At 48.8% G+C, this 18,989-nt stretch overlaps 1 protein-coding gene across 6 annotated transcripts in view; it reads left to right on the top strand.

Annotated features, from left to right (window-relative positions):
• The window catches only part of xrcc6 (X-ray repair complementing defective repair in Chinese hamster cells 6), a 58,946-nt gene extending 46,276 nt beyond the window's left edge, over window positions 1-12,670 (top strand). For all 6 annotated transcript variants that reach the window (XM_038783703.1, XM_038783704.1, XM_038783706.1 and 3 more), the window contains 3 exons: window positions 5,538-5,638; window positions 6,184-6,300; window positions 12,424-12,670. In XM_038783703.1, the coding sequence (XP_038639631.1) occupies window positions 5,538-5,638; window positions 6,184-6,300; window positions 12,424-12,626 (421 nt within the window). In that variant the 3' untranslated portion in view covers window positions 12,627-12,670. The remainder of the gene's footprint in view (window positions 1-5,537; window positions 5,639-6,183; window positions 6,301-12,423) is intronic.
• Window positions 12,671-18,989: the final 6,319 nt, after the last annotated feature.

Raw genomic sequence — 18,989 nt, 5'->3', positions numbered from 1 at the left:
GACTACATCAGGAATTGAATTTTTAAACTCCTCCAAAAGTATAATTTCTCTGAGAGCTTCATATGTTTGGTCTATTTTCAAAGCCCTTATCCACCAATCAAAATTACTCTGTTTGAGCCTTTCAAACTCCATGTATGTTTGACCAAATTCTTTCCTTAAATTTCTAAACCTTTGTCTGTAAGCATCAGGCACTAGCTCAGATGCACTTAAGATGGATTTCTTCACCTCCTCATACATTCCAGATACCTCCTCCGGTAGTGATGCAAACACTTCACAAGCTCTACCTACCAGCTTTGTTTGAATCAGTGACACCCACATGTCGTGTGGCCATTTCATTTGTTCAGCTCAATTGAAATGAAAAAGGCTTCCACTTCCTTCTCGTCAAACTTTGACAATACTTGGACATATTTAAATAGATTCCCACCAAGCCTTCGACTATGACACTCTTTCTCACTATCCTCATCATTATCATCCAACTGTACGTTTCCCTTTACGTCTGCCAATTTTAACTGATTGCCATGTTTCATGGCCATTTTCTGAAGTTCAAACTCCCTCTCTTTATCTTTTTTCCTGATCTGTATCTCCCTTTCTTTTTCTTCTCTCGCTTTCTTTTTTCTCCCTCTCTCTCTTTCGTATTCAAGCCGCTTTAATTCTCTCATGTTCCATTTGTTTAATTTGCAACTGAATTTTTGCCATTTCCAATGAGTCAGACTCTATCTCAGGCAACTTTAAATACTTCACCACCACCATAATTACCTCATCTTTTTGCATTTTGTCAGGTAATGTTAACTGCAATGTTTTTGCCAAATCTAACAGTCTGCTTTTCGTCTCTGTCCGTAAGGTACTGCGTGTGACATTCTCCACCCCAAAAAACTTCTGAGCCTCTGAAAGAGCCATTGTTCACAACACACTCCCACTTAAACTAAAATACCAAACCGGAAAAGCAACAATCCTTCACTGTCTTTAAGTTCACAAAAGCCAATCCAATAGATAGACTTTTATCCCCCTCGAGCCCCAAATTGTTATGGGAGCGGCATTTTCAGAACCCCAAAATGTATCACGGAGTTCAACCAACCTCTCCCTTTAATGTATTGTTGCTTTTTAAGCACACGGCTTGGTCTCCAGGTGTGGTATTACAATTATGGACACATGGGTTTTTAAACACAAAACAATGTTTATTCCATGAATTCAACTTAACCTTAAATAAACATTGGATCCCTTAACACCCCTTACTTCAAAGATAACCCCGAAAATAATACAACACTAAATAATCCCTCAAAATGTTCCTTCAAACCTCCAAAAGACTTAACACCCTTAAACAGAAACACATCAGGTTAAAGAAATTACTCTTGAGTTTAAGTCACCCAAATGATTCACAGATAGTCTTTCCTGGCAGAGGTCACAGCAGATCCAGCTCACTGCAAACACAGACACACCCAAGCTCTTTTCCTCAAAACTGGCTTTCCCTATCAAACAGCTCACAGCAAACCAGCCAGGCACTTTTCAGCTGCTCTCTCTCAAACTGAAACTAACAAAACTGTGCAAAATGGCTGAGCTAAAAACCCAGCTCCACCCACCCTCTGACATCACTTCAGTAATATGAGCTGCTCTATTTCTTAAAGGTACATTGCTTAAACATCAATTTCTTAAAGATACTCTCACATGACACTTACAGGACGGAATTAGTTGAAGAATTTACAAGTTAATTTGTGGCGGGTGTTTCAGGGAGTTTCCCGCCAGCTCTGCTGCCGAGTTCCCCACCGCTATCCAATGACACTTTGTCACTGTCCTGGGCTCTGGGGAGCTTCTCACCGTTTTAGCCGCAAAGAATTTCCTTCAGCACTGGAGAGCTGAACACCCAGATCGGGCCGCCATTTTGAAAGTGCGCCCCGATCTCTAAGTGAGCTTGTGGGTCCCCCATAACCCCCACCCATGGGCAGTGTCACCCCTCTCACATGGACACTACCCCCCCCCCCCCCCCCCGCCCTCCCCCCATTCCACCTTACGGGCCCTCCACCCATTACAGCCCCCTCTAAAACCTCCCAGAGGCCCCTACTTACCTAACCTGCACCCCCCAACCTTCACACACTCCCACCCTCCTTTTCATGAGCATGGCCCACCTCATGCCCTGACCTTTGGCAGTGCCACCTGGGGACCTTGACCCTGTCAGTGCTCCTGCCAGCTCGGCAGTGCCACCCAGGTGCCTTGGTAGTGACATGGTCCAGGAGGAGGGCCAGGGAGCCACCCTGCACTACCCCTGACCACCCAGGGGGCTCCGATGGACCAGGTGACCCCACCCCCCTCTGGGTGCCGCTCCGCATGGTTCATATCTGTGGGGACCAGTACTGGACGGTGCCTGGCTGCAGCCTCACTCAGGAGGCTGGTACTTAGAACACTACCCCCCCCCCCCACCCCCCGCCCCAATTGAGCAGCACAGTCGTTAGTACAGTTGCTTCACAGCACCAGGGTCGGTTCCCGGCTGGGTCTCTGTCTGTGCAGAGTCTGCACGTTCTCCCCGTGTCTGCGTGGGTTTCTTCCGGGTGCTCCGGTTTCCTCCCACAGTCCAAAGATGTGCCGGTTAGGTGAATTGGCCATGCTAAATTGCCCTTAGTGTTCAAAAAATGTTAAGTGGGGGGTTACTGGGTTACCGGGATGGGGTAGATACGTGGGCATGAATAGGGTGCTCTTTGTAAGGGTCGGTGCAGGCTCGATGGGCCGAATGGCATCCTTCTGCACTGTAAATTCTAAGATTCTATGTAGTGAGAGTAGTGGTGTAAGGGAGTGTCTCAAAATGGAGAAAGGTGACTAGTGGTGTTCCACAAGGATCCGTGCTCGGACCACTGTTGTTTGTGATCTACATAAATGATCTGGACGAAGGTATAGGTGGTCTGATTAGCAAGTTTACAGATGATACTAAGATTGGTGGAGTTGAAGATAGCGAGGAGGAATGTCAGAGAATACAACAAAATATAGATAGATTGGAGAGTTGGGCAGAGAAATGGCAGATGGAGTTCAATCCAGGCAAATGCGAGGTGATGCATTTTGGAAGATTTAATTCAAGAACGGACTGCATGGTCAATAGAAGAGACTTGGGGAAAATTGATGTACAGAGAAATCTGGGAGTTCAGGTCCATTGTACCCTGAAGGTGGCAACGCAGGTCGATAGAGTGGTCAAGAAGGCATACGGCATGCTTGCCTTCATTGGACGAGGTATTGAGTGCAAGAGTTGGCAGGTCATGTTACAGTTGTATAGGACTTTGGTTCGGCCACATTTGGAATACTGAGTGCAGTTCCGGTCGCCACATTACCAGAAGGATGTGGATGCTTTAGAGAGGGTGCAGAGGAGGTTCACCAGGATGTTGCCTGGTATGGAGGGTGCTAGCTATTAAGAAAGGTTGAGTAGATTAGGATTGTTTTCATTGGAAAGACGGAGGTTGAGGGGTGACCTGATTGAGGGCTACAAAATTATGAGAGGTATGGACAGGGTGGATAGCAACAAGCTTTTCCCAAGAGTGGGGGTGTCAGTTACAAGGGGTCACAATTTCAAGGTGAGAGGGGGAAAGTTTAAGGAAGATGTGCGTGGAAAGTTTTTTACGCAGAGGGTGGTGGGTGCCTGGAACGCTTTACCAGCGGAGGTGGTAGAGGCGGGCACGATAGCATCATTTAAGATGCATCTGGACAGATATATGAACGGGTGGGGAACAGAGGGAACTAGATCCTTGCAAAATAGGCGACAGGTTTAGATAAAGTCAGAGTCAGCATGGATTTATGAAGGGAAAATCATGCTTGACAAATCTGTTGGAATTATAGAACATAGAACATCCAGTTCAGAAGGAGGCCATTCGGTCCAGAAGAGTCAGCACTGACCCACATTAAGCCCTCACTTCCACCCTATCCCTGTAACCCAATAACCCCTCCTAACCTTTTAGAACATGGAACTTTACAGCGCAGTTGTATGTTGTGCCAACCTGTGAAACCCCTCTGAAGCCTATCTATACTATTCCCTTATCGTCCATATGTTTATCCATTGCCCATTTGAATGCCCTTAGTGTTGGCGAGTCCACTACTGTTGCAAGCAGGGCATTCCACACCCTTACTACTCTGAGTAAAGAACCTATCTCTGACATCTGTCCTACATCTATCTCCCCTCAATTTAAAGCAATGTCCCCTCATGCTGGACATCACCATCCGAGGAAAAAGGCTCTCACTGTCCACCCTATCTAATCCATTGATCATCTTGTATGCCTCAATTAAGTCACCTTTTAACCTTCTTCTCTCTAACTAAAATAGCCTCAAGTCCTTCAGCCTTTCCTCGTAAGATCTTCCCTCCATACCAGGCAACATCCTTGTAAATCTCCTCTGTACCCTTTGCAATGCTTCCACATCCTTCCTATAATGCGGCGACCAGAACTGCACGCAATACTCCAAATGCGGCCGCACCAGAGTTTTGTACAACTGCAACATGACCTCATGGCTCCGAGTTGTGGTCACTGTCACCAAAATGCTCTCCCACGGAGACATCTGGGGCGAAATTCTCCGACCACCCGCAGGGTCAGAGAATCGTCCGGGGCGGGCGAAAATACCACCCCCGCCATAGCAGAAATTCTCCGCCACCCGGGAATTGGCGGGGGCGGGAATCAAGCCCCGCCGATTGGCGAGCCCCCCCGCGGTGATTCTCCGGCCCGCGATGGGCCGAGGTCCCGTCGCTGAGAGGCCTTTCCCGCCGCCGTGGTTTCAACCACCTCTGGTGGCGGCGGGATTGGTGGCGCGAGTGGGCCCCCAGGGTCCTGGGGGGGCCGCGGGGCGTTCGGACCCCGGGGGTGCCCCCACGGTGTCCAGGCCCACCGATCAGCGGGCGGGCCAGTGCCGTGGGGGCACTCTTTTTCTTCGGGTCCGCCACGGCCTCCACCATGGCGGAGGTGGAAGAGAATCCCCAGGACGCATGTGCCGGTGGTGACTTCGGCGGCAGCTGACACACCGGCACATGCGTGAACCGGCGAAGGTGTTTCGGGCAGCCCAGGCGGCGGGCATAAACTGCCGCTGGTGCCGGTTTTGGCGCCAGTCGGCGTGGCGCCAACCACTCCGACGCAGGCCTAGCCCCCAAAGGTGCGGAGAATTCCACACCTTTGGGGAGGCCCGACGCCGGAGTGGTTGGCGCCACTCCGCTACGCCGGGACCCCCTGCCCCGCCGGGGAGAATCCCGGCCCTGATACCTGGCCTGGTTGACACCAGTGGAAGTTCGCCCAAGTCGCTTAGGATTGCCGAGCTGCCCCACCGGCTCTGATTTGGTGTGATATATAATCCTGGTGCTAACACTGGGTCAAGTCACTGATGCTGGGGTGGTACACTCAGTGTGTGGTCCCGGCAGACGACAACCCGAGGTCTCTGGAGGCTGAGATTAGCAAATGTTGGAAAATACGACCCACAGTTTACATTGTCACCAAAAAAAAACACATTCCCCTGTGCAGCTGAACAAGAAATTTCTGCAATTTTTCCTGAAAACACAGTGGTGACAGTTTCTATTCCTCCTGTAACAGGCCTGAGAGCTTTGAGAATCCTGTTATTCAGCGGCATTTCCGCAGTCTGGAGGCTTTGGCACTTGATTTGAAGGAGCCCGAGGAAATGGAAGACTTGACATGTGAGCATCCTGTTTTATCCCTCCTACCGACTGCCTCGCGTTAAAGTTATTGTGATACTGGTCTGACAGATTATAAAGCCAGTTTCCACCTGCAGTCTGTAACAGAATAGGATGATTGGAATATTTGCTGACTGAATTCTGGGCTCCTGAGCGCGAATGAATGTTGGGTGACTGCTGAGTCCAGCTGTGATGCCCCTTGTGGGTCGGAGCGGGGTTTCTGGAGGCATGAAGAGGGGAGCGAGGCGATGGAAGTGGGGGTGCGTGGAGGAGGAGCTGAGGGTGATGGTGGAGAAAAGGAGCTGGAGCTTGTGGGTGGGGGGGGGTGCGGACGGAAAGGGGTGTCAATGGGTCAGTGTATCTACAAGTGCAGGCTTTGGCAATGACATTGTTAAGCTAATTGCCTTGTATTGATACTGGTTATTGATACAGCTACTGGTTATTGGCTCAACCTCGAGGGAACGGAGATGGGGAGCTGGGGAGGGGGGGCAAAGAGATGGAATGAGAAAGGAACGTAATGGAGTAAATAATCTTTTTCCCCCACACAGTGCCAAAGAATGATGTTATGGACAAGAGAATTGGACATCTGGCCGAGGAATTCAATGAGCTGGTTTACCCTCCTGACTATAACCCAGATGCAAAGAGCCACCAGAAGAGGAAGCTCGGTGAGTGTTCAGGAGAGAGGAGCAAATTAAACGTGGTGTCAGTAATTACATTTACGAAGAAGTGACGGACATGATTGATGAAGGTGGGGCAGTGGATGTCGCCTACATGAACTTCAGTAAGGCCTTTGACAAGGGCCCTGATTGCAGACTGATGTAGAAGGTGAAGTCACACGGGATCAGAGGTGAGCTGGCAAGATGGATACAGAATTGGCGAGGTCATAGAAGGCAGAGAGTAGCAATGGAAGGGTGCGTTTCTAATTGGAGGGCTGTGACTAGTGGTGTTCCTCAGGGATCAGTGCTGGGACCTTTGCTGTTAGTAATACATATAAATGATTTGGGACAGCATGATGGCACAGTGGTTAGCATTGCTGCCTCACGGTGCCTAGGTCCCGGGTTCAATCCCGGCTCTGGGTCACTGTCCGTGTGGAGTTTGCACATTCTCCCAGTGTTTGCGTGTGTTTCGCCCCCACAACCCAAAGATGTGCAGGGTAGGTGGATTGGCCACGCTAAATTATCCCTTAATTGGAAAAATTAATTGGGTACTCTAAATTTATTATTTTTCAAAATGATTTGGAGGAAATGTTTGGTGTTGTGGACTTCTATCAGGTTTGATTAGTAGGTTTGCGGACAACACAAATGTTTGTGGAATTGCGGATAGCGATGAGGACTGTCAGAGGATACAGCAGGATATAGGTCGGTTGGAGACTTGGGCGGAGAGATGGCAGATGGAGTTTAATCCGGACAAATGTGAGGTAATGCATTTTGGACGGTCTAATACAGGTAGGGAATATACAGCAAATGAAATGAAAATTGCTTATTGTCACGAGTAGGCTTCAATGAAGTTACTGTGAAAAGCCCCTAGTCGCCACATTCCGGCGCCTGTCCGGGGAGGCTGGTACGGGAATCGAACCGTGCTGCTGGCCTGCTTGAAAAGCCAGCGATTTAGCCGAGTGAGCTAAACCAGCCCAAATGACAGAAACCTTAAGAGTATTGACAGTCAGAGGGATCTGGGTGTACAGGTCCACAGGTGATTGAAAGTGGCAACGCAGGTGGAGAAAGTAGTCAAGAAGGCATATGGCATACTTGCCTTCATTGGCCAGGGCATCGAGTTCAAAGATTGGCAAGTCATATTGCAGCTGTATAGAACCTTAGTTAGGTAGCACTTGAAATATAGTGTTCAATTCTGGGCACCTCACTACCAGAATGATAGTAAGAAGTCTTACAACACGAGGTTAAAGTCCAACAGTTTGTTTCAAATCACTAGTATTTTGGAGCACTGCTCCTTCCTCGGGTGAATCAGGTGCTCTGAAAGCTAGTGATTTGAAACAAACCTGGTGGACTTTAACCTGGTGTTGTAAGACTTCTTACTGTGCTCACCCCAGTCCAACGCCGGCATCTCCACATCATGGCTACCAGAAGGATGTGGAGGCTTTGGAGAGGGTACAGAAAAGATTTACCAGGATGTTGCCTGGTATGGAGGGCATTAGCTATGAGGAGAGGTTGGATAAACTTGATCTGTTCTCACTGGAACGACGGAGGTTGAGGGGCGACCTGACAGAAGTTTACAAAATTATGAAGATCATGGACAGAGTGGATAGTCAGAAGCTTTTTCCCAGGGTTGGAGAGTCAATTACTCGGGGATATAGGTTTAAGTTGCAAGGGGCAAAGTTTAGAGGAGATGTTCAAGGGAAGTTTTTTTACACAAAGGGTAGTGGGTGCCTGGAACTCGCTGCTGGAGGAGGTGGAGGAAGCAGGGACGATAGTGACGTTTAAGGGGCATCTCGAAAAATGCATGAATAGGATGGGAATAGAGGGATATGGACCCCGGAAGTGTAGACGGTTTTAGGTTAGAGCATGGCAGCATGGTCAGTGCAGGCTTGGAGGGCTGAAGGGCCTGTTCCTGTGCTGTCCGCTTCTTTGTTGCTTGTAAATTGCATCTCTCAGGCTAGAACTGAGTCACACAGACAAACCCTGCCCAATTCTCTGACAGAACTGACTGAGCTGCTCCTGAGAAGAAGGAAGCACGGGGCAGCACGGTAGCATTGTGGATAGCACAATCGCTTCACAACTCCAGGGTCCCAGGTTCGATTCCGGCTTGGGTCACTGTCTGTGTGGAGTCTGCACATCCTCCCAGTGTGTGTGTGGGTTTCCTCCGGGTGCTCCGGTTTCCTCCCACAGTCCAAAGATGTGCAGGTTACGTGGATTGGCCATGATAAATTGCCCTTAGTGTCCAAAATTGCCCTTAGTGTTGGGTGGGGTTACTGGGTTATGGGGATAGGGTGGAGTTGTTGACCTTGGGTAGGATGCTCTTTCCAAGAACTGGTACAGACTCGATGAGCTGAATGGCCTCCTTCTGCACTGTAAATTCTATGAAAGAATTGCATTTCTTTGGAGTGTTTCCTCAGGACACTGAAAAACAGGTGAAGTGAGCGGCTGTTGAAGTTTGTTACAGTTACAGGAGCGGTTGAATAAACTCGGTTTGTTCTCACTGGAACGACGGAGGTTGAGGGCCGACCTGATAGAGGTCTACAAAATTATGAGGGGCACAGACAGAGTGGATAGTCAGAGGCTTTTTCCCAGGGTAGAGGGTCAATTACTAGGGGGCATAGGTTTAAGGTGCGAGGGGCAAGGTTTAGAGTAGATGTGAGAGTTTTTTTTACACAGAGGGTAGTGGGTGCCTGGAACTCGCTGCCGGAGAAGGGGGTGGAAGCAGGGACGATAGTGACATTTAAGGAGCATCTTGACAAATACATGAATAGGATGGGAATATAGGGATACGGACCCAGGAAGTGTAGAAGATTGTAGTTTAGTCGGGCAGCATGGTCGGCACAGGCTTGGAGGGCCGAAGGGCCTGTTCCTGTGCTGTACTTTTCTTTGTTCTTTGTTCCTCTTGGGGGCATTTGAAGAGATAATTAACTGACAGACAGATTTTTAAATTAAGAACAAACTTTATTGTGCATTAGAATTAAACATAGCAACTTAACATTATAGTTTGTAATTAATGATGCTATGAACATAGTTCAACTGTGTACTTCCCAAGAATTCCTAATACATTCCAAGAATATTGAAAGTTCACTCATTTCCCCAGGGACCAACCCGCACAGTCTGCCACAACCCCCAAAATTCACTTTATTTCTCCTCAGTGTTAGTTATTTTCTGAGGTAAGTGACCCTCCAACCTTCAGTTAACACCTCACAACTGTGGAGGCTCAGCCCCCAAAGGGGATTAGCGGTTATGGGGAGGAGGCAGGAGAATGGGGATGAGAAACATATCAGCCATGATTGAATGCTGGAGCAGACTCAATGGGCGGTGTGGCCTATTTCTGCTCCTATGTCTTATAAAATTTACAATGCAGATGGAGGCCACTCGGCCCATCGAGTCTGCGCTGGAAACAGTGCCCCACCCAAGCCCACACCTCCACCCCATCCCCGTAACCCAGTAACTTCACCCAACCTTTTATTTGGGCACTAAAGGCAACCTATCATGCCCAATCCACCAAACCAGCACATCCCTGGACAGTGGGAGGAAACCGGACCACCCGGAGGAAACCCACGCAGACACGGGGAGAACATGCAGATTCCAGACAGACAGTGACCCAAGCCGGGAATCAAACCTGTGACCCTGGAGCTGTGAAGCAACTGTGCCCCTGTGCTGTCCATTTAGTGTGGAGGGTAAGACTCCCGTTAGGTTCTTCAAGGACCAACTGCCACGTTTTCTCAAGCTGGATGTGAAGCCTGGGCGTTTCAAATTATAAAGGGTGCATCGGTCTTTGAGGCCGAGGGATGGTTTTCATCCCAGGCCTGTAATCATTCGCCTCCACAACTTGAAAGAATGTCCTGGAGAGGGAACGGCGAGGTAGCACCTGGCCCCAGGAAGGAGTGAGGATTTACTTCTTCCAGGACTTTTCGGCAGCAACACAAACAAAGCGTCGAGGCTTCAATGAAATTCAAAGGCAGCTCAAGCCTGTGGGGAGTAAATTACGTCATGCTTTATCCTGAGACCCGCAAAATGGTATCCAACAACTCCGTCAAGTCTTTCAATAATCCAACTATTGCCTTGGCCTTCATTAAATCCGTGAAGGGCCAGGATCTGAAGGGATGGTTTGCAGCTCGGACTAACTCAGGTTCTAATCTGGACTCTTTCCCTGTCATGGTGTTGTCTGAATTTCAGAATCACAGAAATACACATAGGGACAGGAGTAGGCCATTCAGCCCCTCAAGTCTGTCCTGCCATTTAATGGTCTTATGGTCTTGTTCTAGCTGCTGGCAGGTACTCAACTACTCCTCAGAGCCTCCAAGCTACTCTGTTGACTGCTTTCTGCCTCAAGGTTCTGGAGGGACCCACTATAGATTTCTTGCACTAGCTACAAGCTGAGAAAATCTTCCAGATGCTTTTTCCCTCACCAGCTGCAAACTAAGCAGTGGATGATTAAGTTAGTATTTCTCTGCTTAAAATGCAGGGGTGATTTTAGTTGAGGGATTAATATTTTTCAGGACATTGGAGAAATCTCCTCTGTTCTTCTTCAAAATAATTTCCAATACAGCTCACCTTAGCCAGGGCAGTGATTGGAATGTAGTGTTGTGGCCGTGTTACTGGACTAGGTAAACCAGGGACCAAATTGCATGGGCAGGTAGCAGAGGGATACAGATCCTTAGAAAATAGGCGACAGTTTTAGATAGAGGATCTGGATCGGCGCAGGCTTGGAGGGCCGAAGGGCCTGTTTCTGTGCTGTAATTTTTCTTTGTTCTTCTTTATAACTTGAGCATTGCTTTTCAGCCGACACACATCAGGACAGATGGTAGAATATCAAATTTCAAAGAGCGCAACAATTTAATATCAGTCTGGCTGCAATGTGGCCTGTTTATACTTGCTGGAAGCTACATATATTCAAATGCAGGAACCTGTATTCTGCAGGCAGAAGGAACATGCGCAAGTACTCTTGCCTTTTTCTGATTAAATAATAATAATCTTTATTATTGTCACAAGTAGGCTTACATTAACACTGCAATGAAGTTACTGTGAAAATCCCCTAGTCGTCACATTCCGGCGTCTGTTCGGGTACACCGAGGGAGAATTCAGAATGTCCAATTCATCTATCAGCACGTCTTTCGGGACTTGTGGGAGGAAACCGGAGCCCCCGGAGGAAATCCACGCAGACTCCGCACAGACAGTGACCCAAGCCGGGAATCGAACCTGGGACCCTGGAGCTGTGAAGCAACTGTGCTGACCACTGCTATCGTGCCACCCTGATAGAAGCACAGTGAGGGGGGGGGGGGGGGGGGGGATAGTTCCCTGACACATTCTCCATGGCAATACCTCACCCAATCAAAACTGACAAGCTAACCAATCAGCACATTCTTTTTCATGGACTATAGATTGTTGCTGCCTTTGAAATTTGGCACTCGTGTGTCTGTCCTGATGTGTAGAGGATGAAAAACATCGAGATGAGGAGAAATTTCTTCACCCAGAGAGCGGGGAATCTGTGGAATTCACTCCTACAGAAAGTAGTTGAGAAAACGTTGTGTAATTTCATGAAGGAATTCGATACAGCTCTTGGGGCTAAAGGGATCGGGGGATATGGGGGGGGGGGGGGGGGGGGGGGGGGGGATCAGGATATTGAACTTGACGATCAGCCATCATCATAATGAATGGTGGAGCAGGCTCGAAGGGCCGAATGGCCTCCTCCTGCTTCTATGTATCTCCAGAATGATTATTCTTTCACTGTCCCTTAAAAACAATTAGCGGGGGGGGCCACGGCGGCGCATTGGTTAGCATTGCTGCCTCACGGTGCCGAGGACCCGGGTTTGAATCCCGGCTCCGGGTCACTGTCGGTGTGGAATTTGCACATTCTCTCCGTGTCTGCATGGATCTCACCCCCACAACCCAAAAAATGTGCAGGGTAAGTGGATTGGCCACACTAAATTGCCCCTTAATTGGAAAAAAAGAATTGGGTACTCTAAATTTATTTTTCAAAAAACAATTAGCCGATGTAATTGTCTGAAGTGGTGGCGGTACTTCTTGTTCGTGGAATATTCAAATTCATTGTAGATCTTCAGTACGAAGAATTTTCACACTGACTGTCTAAAGAATAAAAGTGGGAATTTCTGTTCTCTCCATGACCAGGCGAAGCAGCGGGAGGAGCAGCCAAGAAACCCAAAGTGGAGTTATCGCTGGGGGAGGATGAGGTCAGGCAGTACCTGCAGAGTGGGACGCTGGGCAAGCTGACTGTGCCGGTGCTCAAGGACGTCTGTAAACAGTACGGGCTGAGGGGCAGCAAGAAGCAGGAGCTCATCGATGCCATCACCGGTCACTTTGCGAAGAACTGACCAAGGCTGAGTTTAGGCAGAAGGACCGGGGGGGAGGGGGGAGGCGGCGGTAGCCCAGGGTGGGGGGAGGGGGGGGGGGCAGCGGAGACCGGGGTTTAGCTGGCGAAACGCTCACCCGATCATCTCCACCGAACTGAAGCACTGAAATTGCAGAAACGTTAAACCTACAACCCGAGCAGGCAGCCAGGCCACCAAATCGGCACTGATGCAAACGTAACAGAGCCAAGACTCGCTCTGACAAGCCTCTGTGACTACGACCATCCCGGCCCCTCTGCTGAATGACGGAAGCCCAGGCACCCCTTCTGAGATCTCCAGGATGTGTCGGCCCTTGCTGACAAGAAACTCAGAAATCTGCACAGGTTATTTTTGTACCTCCTGAATTTTTCACAAGTTTATTTTATATTTCATATTGTACAAGCCGCCTGTAACCTACTGATCTGTAACAAAACCCAGTATTGGGGACATCTTTGCCGTGTCTGAATTTTATTTTCCTACTGATTATTTTTACCGGGGTTTGTGGGGTGGTGCGGAACCTTGGAAATTAATTCCAGCAGCATTATCTTGTTAACAACCTTTGCTTGAGGCTGAGATAATGAATCTTGGCTGCTCTCTTTACTCAGAAACACTTGTAGTTTCAGTGAGCATGGAGGAAGAAGCGGCCGCTGCAGTTAGATGCAACAAGACGGTGTCGCAATGGTTAATCTAAACATCTTGAACAAAAGTACAAAGTAATAAGGAGGTTTTGGGATCTCGCCCCCATTGGTTGCAGCGAATGACCAGTGAACCATCCTCTCCATTTTTGGCAGCTCCACCAAGATTAAAAACAGAAAATGCTGGGAATAGGCAGTGTCGGTGAAGAGAGAAACAGTTAACGTATTAGGCTTGTGATCTCTCAGGGCAGCATGGTGGCTCAGTGGTTAGCACTGCTGCCTCACGGTGCCGAGGTCCTCGGTTCGATCCCGGCTCTGGGTCACTGTCCGTGTGGAGTTTGCACATTCTCCCCGTGTTTGTGTGGGTTTCACCCCACAACCCAAAGATGTGCTGGGTAGGTGGGTTGGCCACGCTTAAATTGCCCCATAATTGGAAAAAAATTATTTCATACTCTAAATTTATTTTTAAAAGGCAGGTTAATGATCTCTCACCAGAAACTGAAGAATTCAGCCCCTTGAGCCTGTTCTGGGTGAAAGCAGTTTGTGTTGCTCTGAGGTTAAGAATTCATGGGGCAATCAAATGCAAACCATCTCTGATCGCACTTACTCAGCACGCTAACTAACCTCCAATCCTTATTTTGGGTGTCCGTACTTTTCATTGCCTGTCTGTTTTTCTTTCGGAAACTCTAAATTTTCCATCTTCCTCTCTCGGATTCACGCTGCAGCTTCCTCAGAGTTCCACATCGCCATCTTCGGATACCCACCGCAGCTCACTCATTGCTTAATAGCACCATGCTCAAAACATTTTTGTAGCTGCCTTAGAGCTCCATCACAGCTGCCTTGAGTTCTACAGCACCACCCCAGCTCCCGCGCAGCACCACCCCAGCTCCCCGCGCAGCACCACCCCAGCTCCCGCGCAGCACCACCCCAGCTCCCATAGTAATGGTGTTCCCCTCCAATATGGAGGGCAAGACATGCAGCCATCTGAGATTATACCTGAGACAGGTATGGCTCCCAAGATGTTTTTCTAATACAACTAACTTTCTTGAAAGAAGTGGTTGGTACAGATCAGGGTCTGGGACTTGGAGAAGGTAAAATAGTCACGGTTTCAGATAGATTTCTTGTAAAAGTAAAATAGTTGAAAATCTGATGCTGCATAATCAAAGATGCCATTCCTCTAAAGGAGCATCAAACTCTTTGTCCATTGCCGTTTCGGGAAAATTAAGATCCGTGACACAATCCAAACACAGTTACGCACAGTTGTACATAATTTAGGGAGTGATAAGTGAGTTAACAGCAGGATGCAAATTGTAACAAAATGGAGATTTATTCAGCATAAAGGCTGGCTTAATAAGATAGGCAGTTACTAACACAGGTTTATATCTCCCTGTTTTAGCTGTGGACAGCAGCACACACAGAAACCTGGACTGCTCTTGTCTGGAGATTTCTATTTTGGACATTTTAAACTCTTGTAGTCTCATAAATTCATAAGATATAGGAGCGCAATATGGACCATTTGTCCCATCGAGTCTGCTCTGCCATTCGATCATGGCTGATCCTGTTCTGTCCTTAACTCCATCGTCCTGCTGGTTCTCGATAACCCTTCAAGCTATGACCAATTAAAAATCTGTCCAACTCTTCCTTAAAGTTACTTCCTGTCCCAGCATCCACCACATTCTGGGGTAGCGAATTCTACAGATTCACAACCCTTTGGGAGAAGTAGTTTCTCCTCAAATCTGTTTTAAATTGGCTCCATCTTATTCTACGATTATAACCTCTCGTTCTAGAAAGCTCCACAAGAGGAAGCATCCACTCCACGTCTACTTTATCCATACCTTTTATCATCTTGTACACTTCAATTAGATCTCCCCTCATTCTTCTGAACTCTAACTGCTCAATCTCTCCTCATACGACAAACCCCTCATCTCTGGAATCAATCCAGTGAATCCAGCCTGCAATGCCACTCCATCCAGCAGAGGGCAGTTGAGCGGAGCTGCTGATTGGCTGTTGCGGGAAAAATTTGCATCAGTGCATTGCGGTCACCTAATCTTGAAGGTGGTTTGTGGAGAAGCTGTTGTCAAGTGATAGTTGAACCGTGACGTCACAGCCTGCAGTAAGTGATTGGCTGGTGACTGGTAAGTAGTTTTTCTTTTCCCTGGGGTGTTCTGGTGCGGGGCGCAGTGGTTGCTGAGTGAGTGCTTGCTGAGAAGGGGAGTAAATTTTTTAAGACCTTACTGTTGGGAGTTTCCATCTGAATCCGGCCGGAGTGAGGACAGAGTGACTGCTGGGTAAGTAGTAAAGATTTAATTTGTTTGCGCAGGCCCATAACTGCTGATTACTGTTATCGTACGGGGCGCAGTGGTTGCTGGTTAAGTGTTTTATTTTTACCTGTATTTAAGTAGGGCAGTTCCTAAACCCTAGACACTACACTTGTAATGTCCCCCACCCTTCCACCTACTCTAACCTAAGGGGTAGAGTGAATAACAGATCAGCTCTTTCTTGTTTTATCTGGAGGGAATGGCAGGGAAGGCAGTGCAATGTTCCCCCTGCAGAATGTTTGAGGTGAGGGACGCCGTCAGTGTCCCTGCTGATTCCACCTGTGGAAAGTGCGCCCATCTCCAGCTCCACAGAAACCGTGTTAGGGAAATGGAGCTGGATGAACTTCGGATCATTCGGGAGGCAGAGGTGGTCATAGATAGTAGCTTCAGGGATATAGTTACTCCGAAGGATCAAGACAGATGTGTGATGGTGAGAGAGGCTGGGAGGAAGCAGTCAGTGCAGGGATCCTCTGCGGTCATTTCCCTTAGTAACAAGTATACCGCTTTGGATACTGTTGTGGGGGACGACCTACCAGGGGTAAGCCACGGTGAACGGATCTCTAGCACTGAGTCTGTCCCTGTGGCTCAGAAGGGAAGGAGGGAGAGCAGGAGAGCAATAGTTATTGGGGACTCGTTAGTTAGAAGGACAGATAGACGGTTCTGTGGCAACGAAAGGGACTCACGGATGGTATGTTGCATCCCGGGTGCCAGGGTCCGTGACGTCTCGGACTGTGTTTTCAGAATCCTTAAGGGGGAGGGGGAACAGTCACAAGTCATGGTACACATAAATACCAACGACATAGGTAAGAGAAGGGACGGGTATATAAAACAGGAATTTAGGGAGCTAGGGTGGAAGCTGAGAGCCAGGACAAACCATGTTGTCATCTCTGGTTTGTTGCCGATGCCACGTGCTAGTGAGGTGAGGAACAGGGAGAGAGTGCAAATAAACACGTGGCTGCAGGGATGGTGTAGGAGGGAGGGTTTCAGGTACGTGGATAATTGGAGCACATTCTGGGGAAGGTGGGACCTGTACAGACAGGACAGTTTGCATCTGAACCAGAGGGGCGCCAATGTCCTGGGAGGGAAATTTGCTATGGCTCTTTGGGGGGGGTTTAAACTAATTTGTCAGGGGGATGGGAAAACGAGCTGTAGTCCAGAAGCCAGTGTTGAGAGTAGTGAGGTACTGAGGAGGGTATCAAGGTTGCAGGAGTGTACCAGCAGACAGAAAGGTGGGTTGAAGTGTGTCTACTTTAATGCAAGGAGCATCTGGAATAAGGTAGGTGAACTTGGAGTGTGGATTGCTACTTGGGACTACGATGTTGTGGCCATTACGGAGACATGGTTAGAACAGGGACAGGAATGGTTGTTGGAAGTTCCGGGGTATAGATGTTTCAGTAAGAGTAGGGAAGGTGGTAAAAGAGGTGGAGGAGTATCATTGTTAATCAAGGATATTTAATGGCTGCAGAAAGGCAGTTCGAAGGGGATCTGCCTACTGAGGTAATATGGGCCGAAGTTAGAAATAGGAAAGGAGCGGTCACATTGTTAGGAGTTTTCGTTAGGCCCCCAAATAGTAATAGAGATGTGGAGGAAGAAATTACAAAACAGATTACAGATAGGTGTGGAGGTCTCAGGGTAGTTGTCATGGGTGACTTTAACTTTCCAAATATTGATTGGAACCTCTATATGTCGAACAGTTCGGATGGGGCAGTTTTTGTACAGTGTATGCAGGAGGGTTTCCTGACACAATATGTGGATAGGCCGACAAGAGGGGGGGGCACATTGAGATGTGAGCACGGAGATGCCGATCGGGCCCGTGGATCGCAAGTGGCGGGCAGCGAGGAAGATGGCGGCCCCCATGAGTCGCACGTGGCCGGCCGCGTGGTGGAGGTTTTCCAAGATGGCGGCCCCCGTGGATCGCACGTGGCTGGAGGGGGCGGAGTCGGGGCATAGGCCGCAGCGTTTCGGGCCCCGCGGGCCTGCGAGCGGGGAGAGCGATTACTTCGAGTCGCTGGGGAATTGGAAGCTGGGGCCCTTTTAGCGAGGCACACTCTAGCGTAATGGCCTTTTCGCCCGCAGCTGCTGCAGGTCGCGTTGCGGGCCGGGCAGTGCTGCCGCGGGTGCTGGTTCTGGCCGCAGAAATGGCAGGCTGGAGCAGCATAGTGGCCGGCTGGAGCAGCATAGTGGCTGGCTGGAGCAGCATAGTGGCTAGCTGGGACAGCATGGTGGCTGGGTGGCCGCGTAGCACAGGCCTGGGGGAGTCGCTGGTCGGGGGCCCATGATTGGGCCGCGGGGAACAAGGTAAGGCTGCAGAAGGAGACCTCCATCGTGGTAGCAGCTTCCACAGTTGTTTCTAAGTCCTGGGCCACCTTTTCCAGCAGTCGGCGCACATAGTTAGGTGCAGAGGTCTCAGGGTAGTTGTCATTGGTGACTTTAACTTTCCAAATATTGATTGGAACCTCTACATGCCGAACAGTTCGGATGGGGCAGTTTTTGTACAGTGTATGCAGGAGATTTCCTGACACAATATGTGGATAGGCCGACAAGAGGGGGGGGCACATTGGATTTGGTACTGGGTAATGAACCGAGCACTTTAGAGATAGTGACCAAAATTTGGTGTCTTTCACTTTGCAATGGATAGGGATAGGGCCATACAGCAGAGTAAGGTTTATAATTGGGGGAGGGGTAATTATTATGCGATTAGGCAAGAATTAGGGAGCATAAGATGGGAACAGAAACTGTCAGGGAAAGGCACAAATGAAAAGTGGAGCTTGTTCAAGGAACAAATACTGCGTGTCCTTGATAGGTATGTCCCTGTCAGGCAGGGAGGAAATGGCCATGTGAGGGAACCATGGTTCACAAAAGAGGTTGAATGTCTTGTCAAGAGGAAAAAGGAAGAGTATGTAAGGATGAGAAAACAAGGATCAGTTGGGTCGCTTGATGGTTGCAAGGAAGGCTATAAAAAAAAAGGGCTCAGGAGAGCTAGGAGGGGGCATGAGAAGTCCTTGGCGAGTCAGATCAAGGAAAACCCCAAGGTTCTCTCTGTGAGAAATAAAAGAATGACCAGGATGAGGGTAGGGCCGGTCAAGGACAGCAGTGGGAACTTGTGCATGGAGTCAGAAGAAATAGGAGAGGCGTTAAATGAATGCTTTTCTTCAGTGTTCACCAAGGATGTTTTTGAGGATGTGTGTGTGATACAGGCTGGAGAAGGTAGATGTTCTGAGGAAGGATGTTTTAGCAATTTTGAAAAATCGGAGGGTCAACAAGTCCCCTGGGCCAGATGGGATATATCCAAGGATTCTTTGGGAGGCAAGGGGTGAGATTGCAGAGCCTTTGATCTTTGTGTCCTCACTGTCCACAGGGTAGTGCCAGCGGACTGGAGAGTGGCGAATGTTGTT

This window comes from Scyliorhinus canicula, chromosome 23 (assembly GCF_902713615.1).
Source record: "Scyliorhinus canicula chromosome 23, sScyCan1.1, whole genome shotgun sequence".
In the NCBI taxonomy this organism is placed as follows: Eukaryota; Metazoa; Chordata; class Chondrichthyes; order Carcharhiniformes; family Scyliorhinidae; genus Scyliorhinus; species Scyliorhinus canicula.
Note: the sequence above shows the minus strand (reverse complement) of the source record. Positions and strands in the feature narration are given on the sequence as shown.